The sequence below is a fragment of the Diaphorina citri genome, unplaced genomic scaffold (assembly GCF_000475195.1).
Source record: "Diaphorina citri unplaced genomic scaffold, Diaci psyllid genome assembly version 1.1 scaffold395, whole genome shotgun sequence".
Taxonomy (NCBI): Eukaryota; Metazoa; Arthropoda; class Insecta; order Hemiptera; family Psyllidae; genus Diaphorina; species Diaphorina citri.
The window spans coordinates 118,326-142,807 of NW_007377830.1; the positions used below are offsets into that span (position 1 = coordinate 118,326).

Genomic DNA, 24,482 nt, shown 5'->3' on the forward strand with positions numbered 1-24,482 from the left:
TTTTCAAATAAAGTCAGTACTTATACCTTTTAGGAATTTTGTCTTGAGAGTAATTTGGCACATCCACTAACTGAACACAGAATAAAGCACAGTTCCTGTTAACTCTCATGTAAGCAAACTTCGATTGTTTAAACTGTACCTTATTTTTTTCGAAATTTTTTACCCTCTGCCCACAAAAAGAGTATTTTTCTCTTTTTTTGGGGGCCAAGGTACGACTAGACACCCTAAGCAAACTTCGATTGTTTAAACTGTACCTTATTTTTTTCGAAATTTTTTACCCTCTGCCCACAAAAAGAGTATTTTTCTCTTTTTTTTTTCTCTCTCTTGAAAACTCAACTTGAAATCCATTTGCATTTTGTGTGTGAACCCTTCGTAAATTAAACTTGACTGGTCAATCTGCATTTTAACGTTTCATCTTTCATCCATTTCATTTTTATTGAGCCAGGAGTGATTTCATGGCATTTATCACTTTAAAGTGACATCTCTGTTACTTGTACCTTTTACGTTACGGTTTATGTGTACCTATATCGAATTTTTATGTGCATAAGTAATCTGTGACGAAAAATGGTTGGTAAGATTTTTACTCACTCTAGCACTTATTGCACATTGCCCAATTTATTGTTAAATCAATGTAATTTCCCGATGAAAATTTTATGTAGTCACATAAATATACCAATGCTCTGGACCTTTTAGTCTGACTGTTACATTGTTCATATTCTCTCTTCAAGCTTCCATGTTCCCTGTCTTCTTCACCTTTCCTTTCTTGTAGATTCTCTTCGCTCTACTTTTGTGAGACTGAAAGGTCCGTTTAGAAATAAAACATAATTGTAATAGGTTTTATCAGAACTTTTTTTCATATTTTTACATAAATATACCAATGCTCTGGACCTTTTAGTCTGACTGTTACATTGTTCATATTCTCTCTTCAAGCTTTCGTGTTCCCCGTCTTCTTCACCTTTCCTTTCTTGTAGATTTTCCTTCGCTCTACTTTTGTGAGACTGAAAGGTCCGTTTAGAAATAAAACATAATTGTAATAGGTTTTATCAGAACTTTTTTTCATATTTTTAATTTTTACTATTAAAAATGACAAACTTAGGTCGATAATTCGAAGCAAGTCAAAAGCTATACATTTGAAGTACCTGAAGGAAAGAAAAGTTCACACATTACTGAAAGAGGTACATAATTATAGGTAGAAGTTGATGTAGGTATACCAAGGTTTCGTGGAGGGAAAAATGTAATATGTATACCTACATAGATATTCATACGACTATATAGATAGTTTATTTCGTTTTCAAAACTTTTATTTTTGTACACTTTTTTTCTGAACCTCATTTTCCCAACATTTTTATGAAATATTTGAAAGGAATGTGTTGACTACCAAACAAATAGTTATAGGTATAGGTACATACCTAACAAATTATGTATGTATTAGGTATTCTAATATAATTTGGTTCACAGACATAATAACATTAGGGAGAGGGAAAATGGTTGACTACCAAACAAATAGTTATAGGTAGGTACATACCTAACAAATTATGTATGTATTAGGTATTCTAATATAATTTGGTTCACAGACATAATAACATTAGGGAGAGGGAAAATGGAGGTAGGTACTTACCTTTTAGGAATTTGTCTTGAGAGTAATTTGGCACATCCACTAACTGAACACAGAATAAAGCACAGTTCCTGTTAACTCTCATGTAGGGTGCCTGGTTGTACCTTGGCCCCCAAAATCACTTTTTGATTTTTTTAATTTTTTCTATTAATGTTATTGGCATAATTTTAGACTCTCATGTAAGCAAACTTCGATTGTTTAAACTGTACCTTATTTTTTTCGAATTTTTTTACCCTCTGCCCACAAAAAGAGTATTTTTCTCTTTTTTTTTCTCTCTCTTGAAAACTCAACTTGAAATCCATTTGCATTTTGTGTGTGAACCCTTCGTAAATTAAACTTGACTGGTCAATTCATCTTTTTTAAAAAAACATATAGCGTACATAAATATACCAATGCTCTGGACCTTTTAGTCTGACCGTTACATTGTTCATATTCTCTCTTCAAGCTTTCATGTTCCCTTTCTTGTAGATTCTTTTCGCTCTACTTTTCTGAGACTGAAAGGTCCGTTTAGAAATAAAACATTATTGTAGTAGGTTTTATCAGAACTTTTTTCATATTTTTAATTTTTACTATTAAAAATGACAAACTTAGGTCGATAATTCGAAGCAAGTCAAAAGCTATACATTTGAAGTACCTGGGAGGGAAAAGTTCACACATTACTGAAAGAGGTACATAATTATAGGTAGAAGTTGATGTAGGTATACCAAGGTTTCGTGGGGGAAAAAATGTAATATGTATACCTACCTAGGTACATAGATATTCATACGACTATGTAGATACGTTATTTCGTTTTCAAAACTTTTATTTTTGTACACTTTTTTTCTGAACCTCATTTTCCCAACATTTTTATGAAATATTTGAAAGGAATGGGAATGGATGAATGAGTGAGTATACAGAAATCTAAACAAGGTGAGAAAAAACTTTTTAGAGTAGGTAGATAGATACCTCCATGAATATCTACAATTCTACTTTCTACATATATGTAGATATTTGGGATACAAAACGTAGGTACGCGTTAGTAGATTTAGCTGTGCTAGATTTGAATATAAACTGCTAGCTGCTAGATCAGCCATTCTTAACCTATGGTCCGTGGACCACTAGTGGTCCGCGAGAGGGTTTTAGGTGGTCCGCGAGAGGGTTTTAGGTGGTCCGCGAGAGGTGAATAAGGAAAAAGTCAAACAAACAAATAAATAAATAATAATGTTAATTTTTCTCATTTTCTATCTCTTTTCCTACAGGTAGATATAGGTCCTCTAATACATACCCATTGTCACATAGCGTGTACAATGTACAATTGATTGCATATACATACATAATCTCAAGTGGTCCGCGAGATTTTTGGTTTATCAATAGTGGTCCGCCAATTCTAAAAGGTTAAGAACCCCTGCTCTAAATACTTAAATCGCGATACCGGCGCGGACACAATGACACATATGTACGTACATACATACGTACAGACCATGGGCTAAAAATCACTTTTTTGACATCAGGAGATCCCAAAACGGATATTTCCAACCATTTCCCGATTTTGAAAATTTGGACCGATTGCAATACTTTCATTACTAGTATAGCTCGCTATACTGTAGTAATAGAAAGTAACAAAAAAAAGTGTTTTATTCGTCAGTGCAAAAGAAGTGTCAATCACTCAAAAGATTTCACACTTTTAAACAACAGGTTTAACTATCAAAAAATAGGGTCTTTTGACCAAAGTATCTTTGCTGACTGAAGCACTACAAGGGTTTATGATTCATGAGGCTGTACCTAGGTGGTGGGAGATGAGAATTTTGAACAAAAAACGGACCCCGCTCAGTTCTCGGACCCCAAATTTTAATGAGCGACGAATCTACATTGATGATTTATTTCAAATTTATTATGAAATATAATCAAAATAGGACCAGGCAATCGTGATTTTAAAACTTAAAAGGGAACAAATAACAAAATACAAATCTTTCTTTTTTTATTTGTTTATTTACTTGCTTATGTGAGTATAATTTAGATTGAATTGTCTCTTCTTAATGTCAGTATAATTTTTTTGAATATTTTTCATAGTTTTAAGTGTGAGTTGGTTATTACGAAATCGTGACTTTTGTTGACGAGCTTAGTTGGACGATTCTCATACCCAATATTTACGTACGTTTCTACAAGGAAATACCTCTTGTAGCACATGAACATTAACACAGCAAAAAACTAGATTAACTATCTATGAACCTATATTTCTTTATCTATATAAAACAGACACATTGTTTAATCCTTGTGGCTGAAAATACTGATAGAAACTGCGGCCAAATATTCTATAAACAATCTATGAACCTACATTTCTTTATCTATATAAAACAGACACATTGTTTAATCCTTGTGGCTGAAAATACTGATAGAAACTGCGGCCAAATATTCTATAAACAATGAAAAATAACTGGCATGATTATAAAACAATAAATCATAAATCAAAACAAATCCCCTGCGTCACAAAACAAGCACATAGAGGAATCTGTTTTGTATGGAAACAAAATTGAAACGCCCGTGAGCATAGACGAAATTTATCAGACCTGATGAGAACAGTGTGTTCTAAATTGAGTTATTATTAAAATAATTAAATGCAATTTCTTTGTGTTATTATGTCACAACTTTGGTGCTCACTGCAGCATTGTAGGATTTTTCCCAATACATATCTCAATATATAATTCAGTCGATAAATTATCCCTTGTAGACTAGAAGTCACTTCGATACACCGAAAAATTAGCGACAAACGTGTTAATAGGCAATTACTTAACTTTTAAATCCACAGTTCTCAATTTTCAGGAGGCACCTCGAAATATTTCTTAAAGATCATCAATGACTAACACATCCAATTTTCTCTTGTTTCAGATTTCCACTTTATTCCTGGAGCACATCCGGGCGGTTTTGGACCATTCGGAATGTTGCATCCCCAATGGCTTGACGCTTCTACATACATGAGCTACGCCTGGCCTGAATATTTCAGGAGAACCCCCACTGACCTTTGTAAACTTTCCTCAGCGCTGTGTCCTATCTCAACCAAAGGTAAGGTTATCTTTTACAAGTGATATTATTTAAATCTTTAAATTATTCTTTATGTTCCTTCTTCCTCTCCCTTTTAATCGGCTTTCTTCTCTTCTTGAAACTTCTGTTTAGTCTCCAATCTCGAGCAGACTGGTTTTGAGTTATTTACAATTCAGTCGATAAATTATCCCTCGTAGACTAGAAGTCACTTCGATACACCGAAAAATTAGCGACAAACGTGTTAATAGGCAATTACTTAACTTTTAAATCCACAGCACTCAATTTTCAGGAGGCACCTCGAAATCTTTCTTAAAGATCATCAATGGCTAACACATCCAATTTTCTCTTGTTTCAGATTTCCACTTTATTCCTGGAGCACATCCGGGCGGTTTTGGACCATTCGGAATGTTGCATCTATTAGAAATTACTTGAAGTCGAATCGGAATGACGGAATAATTCTATAATTTCATAACGATGGAAAAAGACTGAGAAAACAATGAGCTAATTTTCCACCCCCAAAAATTACAATAAAGAACACACGCAAGTATTTCTTGATGGAATGAAAAGTTTAAAACGATTGCATACTTGAGTATTGTTAATGAAAACAAGAGGAGAAAAGGGATTTTCAGAAAAAAGAGGCTTCTCAGGCAGGAGAGAGGGATGGGGGGGGCATTTATAATCCTCAACATGACGCATTCGTTAATTGTCAACCCTTATTTTTCCCTTATGAAAAATGCTCTCCTATATCGCACAACCTTTAATTAAAACATAGAAGAGACATGTAGCTTAGTAGAAGTTATTTGGAACAGAAGTTAATTATTTCTGTTCAGCAGGGGTATACCAATCAGCGCAGCGGGAAAAATAATCGCGTTGTGTTAAATGTTGCTTTGTCTGCTTTATAAAATATAGCGGAAAAGAACGAGAAAATCTCTCTCCCATTCTCTTTGCATTTTTTGACCCTCTTTCGGTGTCCCATAACCTTTCGTTCTTCACAAGTTCAACTTTTGTTGAATGTTACTGAGGGGAGCGCGAGCGTGATTCAAATCTGTACCACAAGGAGAGTGAGGTCTGCTCTCATGTAGCTTTGTTTTTTCCTACAAAAGCTCCTACTAATAATATCTAATCTTTACATCACGGAAAACTTTTCATTTCCCTTCAGAAGGGAAATTCACCGAGGGTTGAATATTGAAAGAAAAGGAATGATGATTTTAAATAGATCTAGGCGCACGGCAGTGCGCCAGGCCAAGTTACCAATCAGCGCAGCGGGAAAAATAATCGCGTTGTGTTAAATGTTGCTTTGTCTGCTTTATAAAATATAGCGGAAAAGAACGAGAAACCCTTTTTGGTTAGAAATTTTCATTAAATTATTTCCCAGACGTTGGAAAGTCATCATCCATGTCACAAATCAGGTCACACTGTCTAAAAGGCTTACAATAAAATTTAGACATTCAGATATTTAAAAACTCAATGTAACGTGCAATATTAAACTTTATGGTAAAACATCACATTACGTTTCTGGTTTTTAAACACACAGATTTTTCCCCTCAACAAGATGTTGTCGCCTCCACTATTATTAGTGGAGATGCCTACTTCCCCATGAGTCTCGTGTACTCACATTACCATTACAGGTAATGCTGCAGAGATCATGTTGTGGACACATAATTTTTCCAAATCTGGAAGCATAGTTACTGTCTTATAATTGAAGTTATTTAATTTATTAGAAGTGCGTTTCTAAAGAAGTCTTTACATTTTAAGTGGAGACGGTTTTGGTGTCAACAGAGGCTGTACTGTCATAAAATTGAAGTTATTTAATTTATTAGAAGTGCGTTTCTAAAGAAGTCTTTACATTTTGAGTGGAGACGGTTTTGGTGTCAACAGAGGCTGGTGTTTATAATTATTTCTTGTCACATGTACGGGGAGACGTTTTTACTTCAAACCAAATCCATTTAATTAAGCCTCCGTATATAATACGTGCGATATAGGAGAGCATTTTTCATAAGGGAAAAATAAGGGTTGACAATTAACGAATGCGTCATGTTGAGGATTATAAACAGAGGCTGGTGTTTATAATTATTTCTTGTCACATGTACGGGGAGACGTTTCTACTTCAAACCAAATCCATTTTAAAGCCTCCGCATATAATACGTGCGATATAGGAGAGCATTTTTCATAAGGGAAAAATAAGGGTTGACAATTAACGAATGCGTCATGTTGAGGATTATAAATGCCCCCCATCCCTCTCTCCTGCCTGAGAAGCCTCTTTTTTTTTTCTGAAAATCCCTTTTCTCCTCTTGTTTTCATTAACAATACTCAAGTATGCAATCGTTTTAAACTTTTCATTCCATCAAGAAATATACTTAAAACCAAATCCATTTAAAGCCTCCGCATATAATACGTGCGATATAGGAGAACATTTTTCATAAGGGAAAAATAAGGGTTGACAATTAACGAAAGCGTCATGTTGAGGATTATAAATGCTCCCCCCCCCATCCCTCTCTCCTGCCTGAGAAGCCTCTTTTTTCTGAAAATCCCTTTTCTCCTCTTGTTTTCATTAACAATACTCAAGTATGCAATCGTTTTAAACTTTTCATTCCATCAAGAAATACTTGCGTGTGTTCTTCATTGTAATTTTTGGGGGTGGAAAATTAGCTCATTGTTTTCTCAGTCTTTTTCCATCATTATGAAATTATTGAATTATTCCGTCATTCCGATTCAATTTCAAGTAATTTCTAATAGGCAACTTTCAGCTTTAGTGAATACTGTCTTCAAGGGGATCATCGATGTTCTCAACTTCGAATAAAGTGTCAAATTGTGAAAAATTTCATCACAATGTATAATAAGAACAATCAACAATTCCAAATAGATGGTTTCCCAAGTTATGAAATTATTGAATTATTCCGTCATTCCGATTCGACTTCAAGTAATTTCTAATAAGCAACTTTCAGCTTTAGTGAATACTGTCTTCAAGGGGATCATCGATGTTCACAACTTCGAATAAAGTGTCAAATTGTGAAAAATTTCATCACAATGTATAATAAGAACAATCAACAATTCCAAATAGATGGTTTCCCAAAAAACCGAACGACTCTTTCTCCGTGTCTTTGTTTTAACTTGCATTAATTTTCATCGAAATTCATTTCTCATTCCGTGGAGAGACGAACAAACAAAGCAGCAAAACGATTTGGGAAGAAAAATTGAGGACATTTTTCAATTCTGTGCTAACTTATTTTTTACTCATCTTGTTTTTGGAATAAAATTTGGATCTCTTCAATGCCATTGGTAGGTAATAAAGAGAGCAGATTAAGCATTTACATAATACAGAAACTTCAGTGACTTGATTATGCCGGGAGGAAAATAAATACTGAACTGATTAAAAAAATTTACACGGAGGATTAAATAAACCATCATAACAATGGCTACTATAATGTTACGCCTATATTTGTGACTAATTGTGACGAGAGAGATGGGGACTGAAGATGATAAGTGGTTAAAAATACTCGGTACGTTCAGAAACTTCAGTGACTTGATTATGCCGAGAGGAAAATAAATGCTGAACTGATTAAGAAAATTTACACGGAGGATTAAATAAACCATCATAACAATGGCCACTATAATGTTACGCCTATATTTGTGACTAATTGTGACGAGAGAGATGGGGACTGAAGATGATAAGTGGTTAAAAATACTCGGTACGTAGTTGCTGATAAAAACGAACGCAAATATTCGTGAAATCTTAAATGAAATCAAGATCCTCCAAATGAAATGAGAGCAAACACAAACATAACTCTTTATACATGTTTTGTCAATTCAAAAAAGAAACACTCTTATCCTGAACTCCAGGCTCAATGATCCAGTTTTTAATGGAAAATTGTTTCTCATTCAGGTTAGTCAGATCACTCTGAGAGTGGTAAGTGGTAAATTCCTTACGTTAACAGATACGGAAAAAGGTCATGGATACATCCACTACCTGGCTAAGTTGGTCTACTAGCAAATAACATTTTGGAATAAGAACCCACTTGAAGAGTTCACATTCTGAAAATGAGCACAGCTTTTACCCCCAGAGAACACCCTTGTTATAGAAATTCTAATCATCATCAGCAAATCGTAATAATGTAATGTAAAATATTTTTAATAAATCTACCTTTACATCGTGTGAACACGCCTTTTGCTCATATAATAAGGAAAGTAGGAAAAGTGAAGTCGACAGGGGTTTTTTTCAAAGGATCTTTTTTTTTTTTTAATCAGTGCCCAATGCCCCCATACCGAAGAGTTACCATGGAAACTTTATGTACTTTTTTATTTCTATGTAATTAACAACATATCCTGTATATCTAATACTTATGTAAATTTTTAATTTTCTTTTTTTTTATCATGCATGTAAAAAATTGTTGAAAAAAAAACGAGGAAGATAGAAAAAAAGAGAAGAGCTTGTATACCTATAATGTATGATGGTTTAGTCTGTAGTACTTACACCTCTCTACATATGTATTGTCTATATACATATGTTGTATGTAATAATATACTTTTACAGGGGTACGTAATTACGTATAGTACAGCTTAGAAGGTACGATCGTTTCGAGTATGTAAAATAAAAGATGTATCAAAAATGTATATCGAGATCCATAGGTATTATGTTTATAGATACCTATTAAAAAGTATAAAAGTGTTGGATTTTCCCTACATTAAAGGTTCTTTTTTCCCCCATTGATTTAAAAAGTATAAAAGTGTTGGATTTTCCCTACATTAAAGGTTCTTTTTTCCCCATTGATCTTTGAAAGCATTTTCATCACTTTGCATTTTTTTAATTAAAAAAATCTGGTGTGAACATCACACGACTTTCCTTATCCTATTGAATGATGCTTATTTGAGTGTTCTTTTACCCTAATAAAAAGTATAAAAGTGTTGGATTTTCCCTACATTAAAGGTTCTTTTTTTCCCCATTGATCTTTGAAAGCATTTTCATCACTTTACATTTTTTTAATTAAAAAAATAAAAAAGAAAAATATTACATAGATACTGACTGGTTCACTAACATAGAACTATGCTTTGGATGGAAGGGTTTTTTTATTCTTCTTCCTAAAAATCAGTTCATAAAATGTTGGTTTAATGTTCTATCACATAATAATTTTATTATAATAACACAGTATCCACATCTATCACATCAGGTCTATTTATATTTTTATACGAAAGATTTATCACCTTCTTAGCTAGGTACCTATTAAAAAATCATCCTCTTTGAAAATACACACACATTCCATTCTAAAGATCCGAAACCTCTATGTTTGTGAAATTATCTCATTCAAAATAATTTTGAAGACTCTATTATATTAATTCAAAAACATAGTAAAGATAGTAAACCCGCATTTTCAACAGGACTATCAACCATTTCTATTTCATTCATAAAAGAGTGTAACTTGGCATTCTAAAACAAGATTTATTGCTCATCTTTTATTTTATTTATGATCAAAAATTCTAGAAAGATACATATTTCCGCCCAAATATTTCTGATAAAACTAATTTCGATCATGTATCTTATTGGGTAATAATTTCTAAAGCTTTTTCCAGTTTATCCAAATATTCGTCGACTCTGTTTTAATGTAGGTTCTGATCATAATATCAGCATTTATTAAATAGTCTTATCTTTCATTTATTTATATGAGAGCATGTACCTACTTGCCTTTGATTGATTTTGAGATCATCAGACTTTGATAAAATGTTGATTTGAAACCTGAGGTTCATTATAACACCAAGATTTATACTGACATTAAGAAGAGACAAGTCAATCTAAATTATACTCACATAAGCAAGTAAATAAACAAATAAAAAAAGAAAGAAAGAAAAAAAGAGTTTATTACACACATTTTATAGGTTTTCCATGAATGAAAATTATTGCTACCCAAATACCAAATAAGTAGGATTTTGTTTTATACTGACATAAAGAAAGAGACAAGTCAATCTAAATTATACTCACATAAGAAAGTAAATAAACAAATAAAAAAAGGAAGAAAAAAAGAGTTTATTACACACATTTTATAGGTTTTCCATGAATGAAAATTATTGCTACCCAAATACCAAATAAGTAGGATTTTGATCTTCTTTTTTAGAAGCTGCTGTAACAATAAAAAAATCCAACTAAATAAAACAAACACACATCAGGCACACAAACGTATGTTATTGTTGTCTGAAATAACAATTAGGGGGTTTTCTGATGTATTACGGGTTTACAGATAAGTCAAAGTCTGGGAAGTCTTTGTGTTAGGCAAAACATTCATTGAGAATGATCGTCGTAAAATTGTGTGTTTTTATTTCATTTCCTATACTGGTCTTTGTTCGAGTTAATAGCTTTTCTCTCCCCCAATAGCTTTGATGTAGGTATACGTCTTCTTTCTTGCCCATTTCAATTTTCCAATTCACTGTCTTAAACAATGAGTTAATTATTTGAAGGTCTGATTTCACAGTTACTATTGGCCAGTACCCATACCGTATGTGAATTATCCAAAAAAGAAAATCTAGCACAGGGGTTCTTAACCTTTTAGAATTGGCGGACCACTATTTCCAAAATAATTTTGAAAACTCTATTATATTAATTCAAAAACATAGTAAAGATAGTAAACCCACATTTTCAACAGGACTATCAACCATTTCTATTTCATTCATAAAAGAGTGTAAATTGGCATTCTAAAACAAGATTTATTGCTCATCTTTTATTTTATTTATGATCAAAAATTCTAGAAAGATACATAATTATTTCCTCCCAACTATTTCTGATAAAACCAATTTCAATCATGCACTTATCTTATTAGGTAGGTAATAATTTCTAAAGCTTTTTCCAGTTTATCCAAATATTCGTCTACTCTGTTTTAATTTAGGTTCTGATCATAATGTCAGCCTTTATTAAATAGTCTCATCTTTCATTTATTTATATGAGAGTATGTACCTACTTGCCTTTGATTGATTTTGAGATCATCAGACTTTGATAAAATGTTGATTTGAAATCAACCATTTCTATTTCATTCATAAAAGAGTGTAACTTGGCATTCTAAAACAAGATTTATTGCTCATCTTTTATTTTATTTACCTATGATCAAAAATTCTAGAAAGATAGATATTTCGTCCCAAATATTTCTGATAAAACTAATTTCGATCATGTATCTTATTAGGTAATAATTTCTAAAGCTTTTTCCAGTTTATCCAAATATTCGTCTGCTCTGTTTTAATGTACGTAGGTTCTGATCATAATGTCAGCATTTATTAAATAGTCTTATCTTTCATTTATTTATATGAGAGTATGTACCTACTTGCCTTTGATTGATTTTGAGATCATCAGACTTTGATAAAATGTTGATTTGAAACCTGAGGCTCATTATAACACCAAGATGTAGGAGGTATGCGGATTTTGCTATATTGAAATTTATTTATGTTCGGTCATTTATTCAAACGTCAGCACCAGTTTTACGCAAATGTAAAACTCATATGTATTATTACCATTCAAATGGGAAACCCCCAATAATGCCATTATTATAATGCGGATTTTGCTATATTCAAATTTATTTATGTTCGGTCATTTAGTCAAACGTCAGCACCAGTTTTACGCAAATGTAAAACTCATATGTATTATTACCATTCAAATGGGAAACCCCCAATAATGCCATTATTATTTATAGCTTTCTGAAATTGAATGGGGAGCTTTTTATTACATCTTGCTATTGCTACGTACAGTCGTACACCAACATCTCAACATCTTCAGAGAGTAAAAGTTGAGCAGGTTGCCCTAAGAAGTCAGTGAGTTGTACCAGCATAGCTTTGATAAAATAGGTTAGTATCTATTATCTTGATACATATAGGTAAGTAGTGTAAGCCTGTTCAATTTGTCGGCTAGGAAACATGAAGGAGACAAAGTAGGGTAGAGGAAAGACAAGAATTTGGTTGTGTTCATGTTTTCAACAATCCCCAACTTCTCTGGTGGTGTCAAAGGGGTAATGAAATCTGAGTTCCCTTACCATCCTACTATTGTTTTAACTTGAAAGATAATAGCTATTATTTTAAACGGTATCACGCAATACAATCTACAATCATGCAAACTGTTAGATACAGGCTGATTGTCAAACTTTGCCCTCCTCACGAATGAAAGCTTTTGAATAAGCATCATATGGGATACTGGCGTTTATACTGTACCAGGGTCTTTAGGAGGTGTTTTTATAGAATTAATTAATAGGGAACAGAATGAGCACAGGTGTCAAGAGATAGTACAGAATCACTACCGATAGGGTTGTCTTAATAGTTACTTATTTCACACATTTAAAGTTTGACAGAGGTTAGGGCCAAACTGTTTCAGTCATTTGGAAAAAGCCTGTGTGTGTAACCTACAAAACCTGACAGAAAAGTTTGACGTCAGATGGTGAAGGCTGTTATCTAATAGAGATAGTACAGAATCACTACCGATAGGGTTGTCTTAATAGTTACTTATTTCACACATTTAAAGTTTTAATCTGACATAGGTTATAGAGCCAAACTGTTTCAGTCATTTGGAAAAAGCCTGTGTGTGTAACCTACAAAACCTGACAGAAAAGTTTGACGTCAGATGGTGAAGGCTGCCGATTTTTCAATCACAAGGGTTGAAGAAGGGAGCGTTTTTTTACGTAGGAGGAATATCCATTGGCTAATTTTTATAAATCCTCAGGGCTTTTAGAAGGCTTTAGATATAATTCAAAAAGATCTCCGATTTTTCAATCACAAGGGTTGAAGAAGGGAGCGTTTTTTTTACGTAGGAGGAATATCCATTGGCTAATTTTTATAAATCCTCAGGGCTTTTAGAAGGCTTTAGATATAATTCAAAAAGATCTCTTTTTGATTTTCACTTAACCCTACAAAGCTTTCTCCACAAGGGTATGTTGCCTTCCCTTACCATTTTTTGAATGTGGGTACATGAAAGCCTGTAGGTCTCTAGAGAGAATACGAAAGGGCAATGAAGGAAATACAAATTTATATCTGTATACGTAGATGTTCCTAGCGTAATAAGGTGAAAGGGACAAATGAGACACCATTACAGTTAACGGTAACACTCACAACCCACAGTCAGGCATTATTCATGTGAGATTTATCAGATTCAATCCTCCTCAATTGTTTTTAAGATCGATTTGTGAAAGCTGAAAGTAACCTTTAATTAAAACATAGAAGAGACATGTAGCTTAGTAGAAGTTATTTGGAACAGAAGTTAATTATTTCTGTTCAGCAGGGGTATTTAATTTTAAACAGGCCACAGTACGTTGAATTACATGATTGTATAGAATACATAGCATTTCCAGCCGAGATTATAGCACGCCGTGGTATCCCCACATTTCCACAATATGATGGTGATAATGTGAAGCCACAGTCTGAGGTTCTATTCCTCCCCACTCCCTTCTCTCATCCCTTCCTCACCGGCTCTGTATTTTGGTAAAGAGGATATCTATCCCCCAATTTAACCTCATTCTTGTGTTATGAGGCTTCTGCTTCTCTCACCGGCTCTGTATTTTGGTAAAGAGGATATCTATCCCCCAATTTAACCTCATTCTTGTGTTATGAGGCTTCTGCTTCTCTTCCTGTTCCTATAGCCGTTTTTCCTGTGAAAATATTTCCTTGTTCTATGAAGAGTAAATATCTTTTCCCCGCTTAATTTTGGGTTTGGTCCGAGGCAAAATGGACTTGAAAATGCAGTTGAAACTTTGAAGAAACTTTTTGTTCGTTACACGTTCGCTATGAGCATGTTGACGAATACAATACGTCTATGGTACATTATATCCACACGTGTAAATTATTCACTCTTTCTGAAATTTGTGAAATCCTGCCGCCAAGCTCAGTGACAGAATCTCACCCAAGAAATATCGGTTCTCATGAACAGCATTACAAAACGCATCCCTTCCGCATTCTTCTCCGTTGTCAAAAACAATTTCCATCTGAAGAAATCTGAAGTTGAAACTTTGAAGAAACTTTTTGTTCGTTACACGTTCGCTATGAGCATGTTGACGAATACAATACGACTATGGTACATTATATCCACACGTGTAAATTATTCACTCTTCCTGTCGCCAAGCTCAGTGACAGAATCTCACCCAAGACATATCGGTTCTCATGAACAGCATTACAAAACGCATCCCTTCCGCATTCTTCTGAAATTTCTGAAATCCTGTCGCCAAGCTCAGTGACAGAATCTCACCCAAGACATATCGGTTCTCATGAACAGCATTACAAAACGCATCCCTTCCGCATTCTTCTCCGTTGTCAAAAACAATTTCCATCTGAAGAAATCTGGAAGGGGAACCCTAGAATGTAAGGAAACACACAGGGAAAGCTTATCATTATTCGTTAAATGTTTTCATTATTCATGTTGCTTCTAACACCATCTTCTCCCCATTTTTCTTTACAACACATCCTATCTGGAAGGGGAACCCTAGAATGTAAGGAAACACACAAGGAAAGCTTATCATTATTCGTTAAATGTTTTCATTATTCATGTTGCTTCTAACACCATCTTCTCCCCATTTTTCTTTACAACACATCCCCTCCTTACACACGAGATTTGAATAATTAGAATCATAATAGAAAGTGTCAAGACTCAAAACTCGAAACTTTTACATCATTCACGAATTTTCAGGAGTGTTAATCAAATGATATACACAAGTCTATTATTTCATTTCTACTCGTCTTGTTAGAGAAGATCACAAGTTTATTCTTCAACCTTTAATCAAAAATTGAAATTTTGGAGGTTTTTAAATCGTTCCCAATCTAAAATGTAGATAAATACCCATACGATTGTAGACCTATCTAACAAGATACTTTTCTCTTCTGTTCCAGGTACACTTCCACCTAGTCCAACAATACCATCATCTCCAGCCGACTTCTATCTGACCGCCCACAATCTTCTAACGTCTCCCCTCTACCCCCTCCACTACCCAGGCCACCCCGGCGATCTTCTCCATCCCACAACACCCATCTCTAGTCCAAGGAAATCCTCTCCCAACATCGGCTCATCCGACAACGACAGCAAAAGTGAATGCGATGAAAAGTCATCGAGTTTAGTCAAATCCGCTTTCCAAACAGTCGTCAAGCCATGCCTGGGAAGTATGGACTCCACCAAGTCTTCGCGATCCTCGCCTGAAATCAATATTGTGTCTACGAGTTTGAGTCCGGAGAAGAAAGTCAGGCCATCGTCACCCGGTGGTGGAAAAATCATCACAACGAGCACAAAACAAAAGGCCACAGTCTGGAGACCTTACTGATAGAATTCAACGAGTTTCTATTATGTACAGTGTAATTTTGTTTGTGATTTCAAATGTAATAATGTTGCACCATACCTAAAATACGGAATAAGTCTAACTGCAGAACTTCAACTTCAGGAGTTTGAATACTTTGAAGATTATAAAAATTAGGAAAAACAGACTTTCTCTGAATCTGAAATAGCTACATATACATATTCAGAATGAGCTAGCTTTCCGCCATCATAATGTTAACAATAATTTAAATTATACCGTGTGCTTTTTACCCAATCACAAACAAACAAATTCAGTAGTTACCAATGATAATATTTAATATTGTAAATACTTTCTAGATGGGAGTTTGAAGACTTTGAAGATAATTATTAGAATTAGGAAAAAACAGACTTTCTCTAAATCTGAAATAGCTACATATTCAGAATGAGCTAGCTTTCCGCCATCATAATGTTAACAATAATTTAAATATAATATACCGTGTGCTTTTTACCCAATCACAAACAAACAAATTCAGTAGTTACCAATGATAATATTTAATATTGTAAATACTTTCTAGATGTCTCTTTTAACCTGTTATGTTGTATTTCATCTAATTGAGCTTAAATAATGTACGTAGATAATGTGCATTATTAATTTATGTATTGTATACGAATGTTTCATTTTGTCTTAACGATGTGTTACTTGAACTGAGAAATCCAAAGTTATAAAGGTATTATCTTACTCATTGCTCTCATTCATTCTTGTGTGTCTGAAATTAAAGCCTCACTTCCTGCAAATTTTATAGGAACAATAATTTCTGGTACCAATTAGTATTTTGCAGAAACATAAATAGTATGTACACATGTTGTCTTGTACTAGCCATATGCCACATGTAATGCCAAACTAAATCATGTAACATGTATGCGTGTTCAAAATATTATGTCTGAAATCTCAACCATTGACGCTGAGACAACGATAAAAGTAATTATAAAATTATTAAACATGCTTGTAATAATAATATTTTTAATGACCCTCATAAAACTATCATGTGAAAATTAAAAAAAGCACCTATTTTTTAATGGCAATGTTTCTAGTCTTTTTCATTGACGCTGAGACAATGATAAAAGTAATTATAAAATTATTAAACATGCTTGTAATAATATTTTTAATGACCCTCATAAAACTATCATGTGAAAATTAAAAAAAGCACCTATTTTTTAATGGCAATGTTTCTAGTCTTTTTTTAATTGTTTCAAAAGGCTTAGTTTTAATACGTTTTTTATTTCTTTCAACTGAGATATAAGTGTTATGTACATCCGAGAGTAGTCATTTTGAGGCAGTTGGAATATTACTTAGCTCCGTATATTTTAATGTCATGACCCTCATAAAACTATCATGTGAAAATTAAAAAAAACACCTATTTTTTAATGGCAATGTTTCTAGTCTTTTTTTAAATGTTTCAAAAGGCTTAGTTTTAATACGTTTTTTATTTCTTTCAACTGAGATATAAGTGTTATGTACCTACATTCGAGAGTAGTCATTTTGAGGCAGTTGGAATATTACTTAGCTCCGTATGTTTTAATGTTTATTTTGATCATAAGGTGGAAGATTTTCCCCTATTTCAGACATGTACATAGAACTCAACATGTAATATGGGCAGTTCAACACGTGTTTTATGTGACAATTTTTCGTTTCAAAAGTACCCTCCACCAAGGTTCAAGAGCAACTATAATTATTTTGTATGTAAATGAGTACGAACTTTCTTTATAACTTGCCCGTCAAATTTGTACATAATGTTTAGTACATAGGTTTAGTGAAAATCAAATTGTGCTGTTTTAAAATTTATTGTCTTGTTGTAAAAAGAAGGAACTCAACATGTAATATGGGCAGTTCAACACGTGTTTTATGTGACATTAATTTTTCGTTTCAAAAGTACCCTCCACCAAGGTTCAAGAGCAAATATAATTATTTTGTATGTAAATGAGTACGAACTTCCTTTATAACTTGCCTGTCAAATTTGTACATAATGTTTAGTACATAGGTTTAGTGAAAATCAAATTGTGCTGTTTTAAAATTTATTGTCTTGTTGTAAAAAGAAAATATAATATAACTAATAGAGAGAATTTATTTGTACGAAATATTGAAAACTTGTGGATATAAACATCATTTTCTTTTCCTTTTCAACAGGTTCCTAATAATGGACATCTTTGTCTTATATAGTTTTTCGAATTCTTAAAGACACTTTTTAAGAACATAGGCAAACGTTCAATGTTTTTAGAAGGCTACATATTTTATGTCCTGGCCAACAACATTGAACTCTTCTCACGGACGGAGCTTTAACGGTGCTAAAGAGTAGTTGCGTTTTACGGCTAGGTTTAATGAAGCAGGATGGTCAATTCAGTGAAAACTTCACCAAGATGGACTCTCAAAAGTGTGGCGCCACAAAAATCAATATTATGTTACCAGCCACAAGTCATATCATATGCATAGTTATATCTGCGTCTTATATAGTTTTTCGAGTTCTTAAAACGTAAGACACTATTTAAGAACATAGGCAAACGTTCAATGTTTTTAGAAGGCTACATAATGTCCTGTCTAACATTAAACACTTCTCACGGACGGAGCTTTAACGGTGCTAAAGAGGGGTTGTTTTTTACGGCTAGGTTTAATGAAGCACTATGGTCAATTCAGTGAAAACTTTACCAAGATGGACTCTCAAAAGTGTGGCGCCACAAAAATCAATATTATGTTACCAGCCACAAGTCATATCATATGCATAGTTACATCTGTAGAAATGACGAAACTAAATGTAATAATGTTCGCAAAAAAGATTATGAGAGGCCACTAAGAACTTCACACTCTTTATGAGTGTTTTCTGAACAGTGCTTTCAAGTCTAAATAATGCGAGGAATAAACCAAGAATATTTCACACTAGGTACCAATTTGACGATGCGTAAAGGCTAAAATGAAAAATGTAGCTGGTTACCTGCTTATTAATTTAATTAACTAATGAAGACACGAGCCTTCTGAGGGGTTTTCTTTTGTAGGTGGTCCTCTACCTTGCCGTCAGCGAATTAAAATTAAGAACCACTGGAGAGTGAATTAAAAATAAATGAAAAAAATCCCAAGCTTTGCATATTGCACAATGCGAGTTGGGTTGCCGTAATCCCCAATACTTTTACCTCAGGCGCGCTGCTAAACGGGAGCTCAGGTCAGATCAGTATTTCGATGGAAGAAATGAAGTTGCTAGGTAAATGAACTTAATGTCAAAGATACCAATAAAAGATGTACCTATTTTTCTTTCGGAAAACTAACCACTAGAAAACTGAACACTAAACTTTGGATGGTTGGGAATGCGCCATCTTTGATATCCAATGGTTTAGTATAGGCTGAGTTTCCGAAAGGGAAATATACCTGAAGTTGGAAATGTTGGAATCCATACCTACTTGATCCTTGGATCTAGTATCTATTGATATCAATAGGGAAGGAAAGTACAACATGCGTCTAGGTATTTAACTACAGTAGGAAACTCCATACATCGTAGTTCAAAGTTGAGGATGGCCAGCCTAGTTAGCTTAGTTAGTAGTGCGTCTGCCTTGTAAGCGCTAGGCCGCGGGTTCGATTCCCGCCCGGGGCGGATTTTATCATAACCACTAGAAAAATGAACACTAAACTTTGGATGGTTGGGAATGCGCCATCTTTGATATCCAATTGTTTAGTACAGGCTGAGGGAAGGAAAGTACAACATGCGTCTAGGTATTTAACTACAGTAGGAAACTCCACACATCGTAGTTCAAAGTTGAGGATGTGTCTAAAGCGAGAACACCTCGCAGGATTCACTGCTTTTGCCATCGTAGGCTATGCAAGTTGTCATTTCTGACAGAGCCATAATTCAAACTGAAAACCTCCCCAGGAAAATAACAAAGTCCTACTCCTACGTCAGTGCCTGGCACTCCACCGTCTATATCTGTACTCGGGTATCCACCCTCCTATACCAATAATAATCAACGCTGAACTAAACGTACACATAACTCTAATCGGATGAATTTCAGGTGACTGCTCACCCACTCTGGGTTTGATTCCCGCTGAGCGATGATCTCATTAGTGCTGATTAGTCAACAATGCCTCATTGCTCCCTCCGTTATCTATGCTGCTTCCTCTGTCTGTACAAAACGTCAGCATGGACCTATAATTCTGATTCGTTAGCTAAACTGTTTTCCTGTGGATTTTCCCTATCCTCTGAAGGATTTTCTATGAGAAAGAAAAAGAGGGAGAGAGAGAATTCAATTGAATGTTTACCTATCTTATACCTTATTTGTTACAATTTTAATTACATTAAAAAAAAACATCTAAGAGAAAGATTTCTTATTCGAATGAAAGAAGGAATTCTGGCATCTCCACTAATTTTTCGGACCTGCCTTCAAAAGGCCCAATATCAATATTGTCGACGGTAAAAAAAAATCCATTCCTAACACTTGACTCTGCAACATACACTCCAGACTCCAGCGTATCCAGACTATTCCAGACTCGGAATCATTATTCTTATTATTCTGATTCGTTAGCTAAACTGTTTTCCTGAGGATTTTCCCTATCCTCTGAAGGATTTTCTATGAGAAAGAAAAAGAGGGAGAGAGAGAATTCAATTGAATGTTTACCTATCTTATACTTTATTTGTTACAATTTTAATTAGGTACATTAAAAAAAATCATCTAAGAGAAAGATTTCTTATTCGAATGAAAGAAGGAATTCTGGCATCTCCACTAATTTTTCGGACCTGCCTTCAAAAGGCCCAATATCAATATTGTCGACGGTAAAAAAATCCATTCCTAACACTTGACTCTGCAACATACACTCCAGACTCCAGCGTATCCAGACTATTCCAGACTCGGAATCATTATTCTATAATGAATACACACTACGCCTCCTAGTTTCATTCGAAAAAGGAAAACGCTTTCACTGAAGGGAAATTGCGTTGTTAATTAGTTTGCATGGAAAGGACTGAAGGCCATTACCTGTTTCTATCCGGAGGGTCATCCAGGAGTAATTCAATTAACCTCTTCGGTCAGCCCAATCCAAGGGCGTGAATTTCCCGTTCGTATCCAGTCAGCAGGAACCTTTCCAGTCAGTCAGCTTGCAGGAATCATTTGATATTGAATTGACGTCCATGTGGGATTGTGGGGACTCATTTCCAGTCAGCAGGAACCTTTCCAGTCAGTCAGCTTGCAGGAATCATTTGATATTGAATTGACGTCCATGTGGGATTGTGGGGACTCATATAAAATCATAGATTAGATAGGATTTTTTCGTCTTTTTCTCCCTAATTTTCTGTTGGAATCAATACTACATAATTATGTAATTACATCGTATATTTTTTAAGTCTTAGACGCATATAATCCCCATACATAGGTTTCTATTTTATATTGGGAAAAAATAAAATTAAATAGAAAGTTACAATAGTTTAATACAAATTTCTTTGTTAGATGGGATTTTTTCGTCTTTTTCTCCCTAATTTTCTGTGGGAATCAATACTACATAATTATGTAATTACATCGTATATTTTTTAAGTCTTATACGTATATAATCCCCATACATAGGTTTCTATTTTATATTGGGGAAAAATAAAATTAAATAGAAAGTTACAATAGTTTAATGCAAATTTCTTTTTGTACGCCTTTATGGTGTCGGTCGACCACAGTAAAAGAGCCTTTGTCAAATACCCTCAAATTTTCAATTGTTTTAAGCCTTTATGGTGTCGGTCGACCACAGTAAAAGAGCCTTTGTCAAATACCCTCAAATTTTCAATTGTTTTAAGACCGAGGACCCTTTCAGTCAATGGTTTGCTGAATGATTTGATCCTTAGGGACCTAAAGGTCTTTCTAATGTTTTTGTTCCTATTGATTTGACGCTCGATCGTTCAAAACAAACAAACCTTTAATCAATTTCATGGATCTATTTGATAGATCAAACCGTTTTGAAAATTACACTCTCATTCCCAATTTTAGAAAACAGTCATAGAAATGTATATACATATGTGACGAGGTAAACCTATTGAGAGAACCATATATTTTACCGTCAACTTAAGGTAAAACAAACATAATTACATTAATGAACCGTATCACTTTTATCCAGTCAGCAGGAACCTTTCCAGTCAGTCAGCTTGCAGGAACCATTTGATATTGAATTCAAGTCCATGTGGGATTGTGGGGACTCATATAAAATCATAGGTTAGATAGGATTTTTTCGTCTTTTTCTCCCTAATTTTCTGTGGGAATCAATACTACATAATTATGTAATTACATCGTATATTTTTTAAGTCTTAGACGTATATAATCCCCATACATAGGTTTCTATTTTATATTGGGAAAAAATAAAATTAAATAGAAAGTTACAATAGTTTAATACAAATTTCTTTTCTGGTGTGAAGTTCACACGACTTTCCTTATCCTAATGAATGATGCTTATTATTTGGGTGTTCTTGCTCTTATACCCTAAAATTTTATAATATCTCTAACCGTTTGGTCGGTATAGCTGAAAACCGCCAAAAAACGGTCAAAAACCGCCAAAAAGCGATCAAAATACCGCCAACCGCAGCACCTATTTCAACCAAACGTTTTGAGTTGCATCCTTGTCACATTTGTGAACTACATAACTACCAAATTTCAAGTCTCTAGCTCTCACCGTTCTCGAGATATTTTGTTTACAGACAGACAGCCACACACACACACACACACACACACACACATTTTCAGTCAATGGTTTGCTGAATGATTTGATCCTTAGGAACCTAAAGGTCTTTCTAATGTTTTTGTTCCTATTGATTTGACGCTCGATCGTTCAAAACAAACAAACCTGTAATCGATTTCATGGATCTATTTGATAGATCAAACCGTTTTGAAAATTACACTCTCATTCCCAATTTTAGAAAATAGTCATAGAAATGTATATACATATGTGGCGAGGTAAACCTATTGAGAGAACCATATATTTTACCGTCAACTTAAGGTAAAACAAACATAATTACATTAATGAACCGTATCACTTTTGCGGATTGACCGTTTGAGTAGAACCGCTTTTCAAACAAAAGCTGTTAATAGATTTCTGTCAAAGAGATCCTATCGTCACATATTTTTCCACATTTTCAGTGAGAATTCACTTCACACGAGATTAATATTTTCCAGAATCAAAACAAAGGAAACGTCACAGGCCGTGAATCAGGAAAAAATGAAAGTCGAAAAGTGAAGAAAACCCCAGGAACACAACGGCGAGAAGTGTCACCCGAGTTATGACAGGAAGGGTCGAAATGTCTCAATTATTGACAACCTTACCGACAGATGATGAAAGTCGAAAAGTGAAGAAAAGCCCAGGAACACAACGGCGAGAAGTGTCACCCGAGTTATGACAGGAAGGGTCGAAATGTCTCAATTATTGACAACCTTACCGACAGATGGTGGCCACCCTGGGGCCACACAAAAGAATCAGTGGGCCGCGTAATTCACCCCTATTCACAACCGTATAGTCTTCTGCTTACGCTTTTTTGATCCCTCTCTCTTGTCGCTCTCTTTTTTAAAAAACAAATATACATTATATATGCCAATATCTTTTTATTTCACGAAGGGGTGAGCGCTTATCAAAGGGAATTATGTAAGGATAAAGGGGGGCTCGGGCAGGGACAGTTTTATAGACAAGTCCCCCTTTCCCTTCTGTTTTCCGTCCAAGTTGCTAAAGTTCGTGTTTCGCATGCATGAATTGACAGTGGGAATTCCATTCTGTTTCACCACAGGCAAGCTGTGTAAGTTGTAAGTACCATGACTTGGAAGTCAAAAGCTCTATCTTTTTACTTGCCATTTCAGTTCTTATTACGCAAGTTCAATAAATTACCGCATTTCCTGAATCAGCTCCTGAGCTGGAGATAAATCAACTGCTACCAACAATATTGAAAAAAGATCCGCTGTTTCACCACAGGCAAGCTGTGTAAGTTGTAAGTACCATGACTTGGAAGTCAAAAGCTCTATCTTTTTACTTCCCATTTCAGTTGTTATTACGAAAGTTCAATAAATTACCGCATTTCCTGAATCAGCTCCTGAGCTGGAGATAAATCAACTGCTACCAACAATATTGAAAAAAGATCCGCTTCACCACAGGCAAGCTGTATAAGTTGTAAGTACCTACCATGACTTGAAAGTCAAAAGCTCTATCTTTTTACTTCCCATTTCAGTTGTTATTACGAAAGTTCAATAAATTTCCGCATTTCCTGAATCAGCTCCTGAGCTGGAGATAAATCAACTGCTACCAACAATATTGAAAAAAGATCCGCTCTGATCATTATTACAAACGAGGGGTTTTAGAACTCAGGGTTCTGGGGTTCGGTAGATTGAAATGAATCGGCAAGATCGTTAACAATTTCACATAGTCTCGTTTAGTCACGCTTGTTTTATGGTTTTTAATGTTAAAAAATGCCATCATTATTAGTCAAATAATGTTGTTTGAATGAAAAATCATATTTATCCAGTTCTTCAAAGTGGGAAACGCTACTCTTTTAGTGAGATGTTGAATGTCTTGTGAAGATTTTCTTTCTACATAGACAAGGGTTGGAAAGTAGGAAATAATCTAATGTCTGATGT

The 24,482-nt window shown here is 34.4% G+C and overlaps 1 protein-coding gene across 1 annotated transcript; it reads left to right on the plus strand.

Moving 5' to 3' along the window:
- The first annotated feature begins 564 nt into the window (after positions 1–564).
- On the plus strand, positions 565–15,962 carry LOC103508398. Its single transcript, XM_008472941.3, has 3 exons — positions 565–571; positions 4,481–4,654; positions 15,467–15,962. Exons 1-3 carry the CDS (start codon positions 565–567, stop codon positions 15,889–15,891), a joined length of 606 nt encoding a protein of 201 aa, XP_008471163.2. The 3' UTR covers positions 15,892–15,962.
- Positions 15,963–24,482: the final 8,520 nt, after the last annotated feature.

What these genes read in the sequence shown, in the direction of transcription:
- LOC103508398 (XM_008472941.3), top strand. An exon ending in GTGTCCTATCTCAACCAAAG is followed by an intron (nt 4,655 to 15,466) that starts GTAAGGTTATCT and finishes CTTCTGTTCCAG; the next exon opens with GTACACTTCCACCTAGTCCA.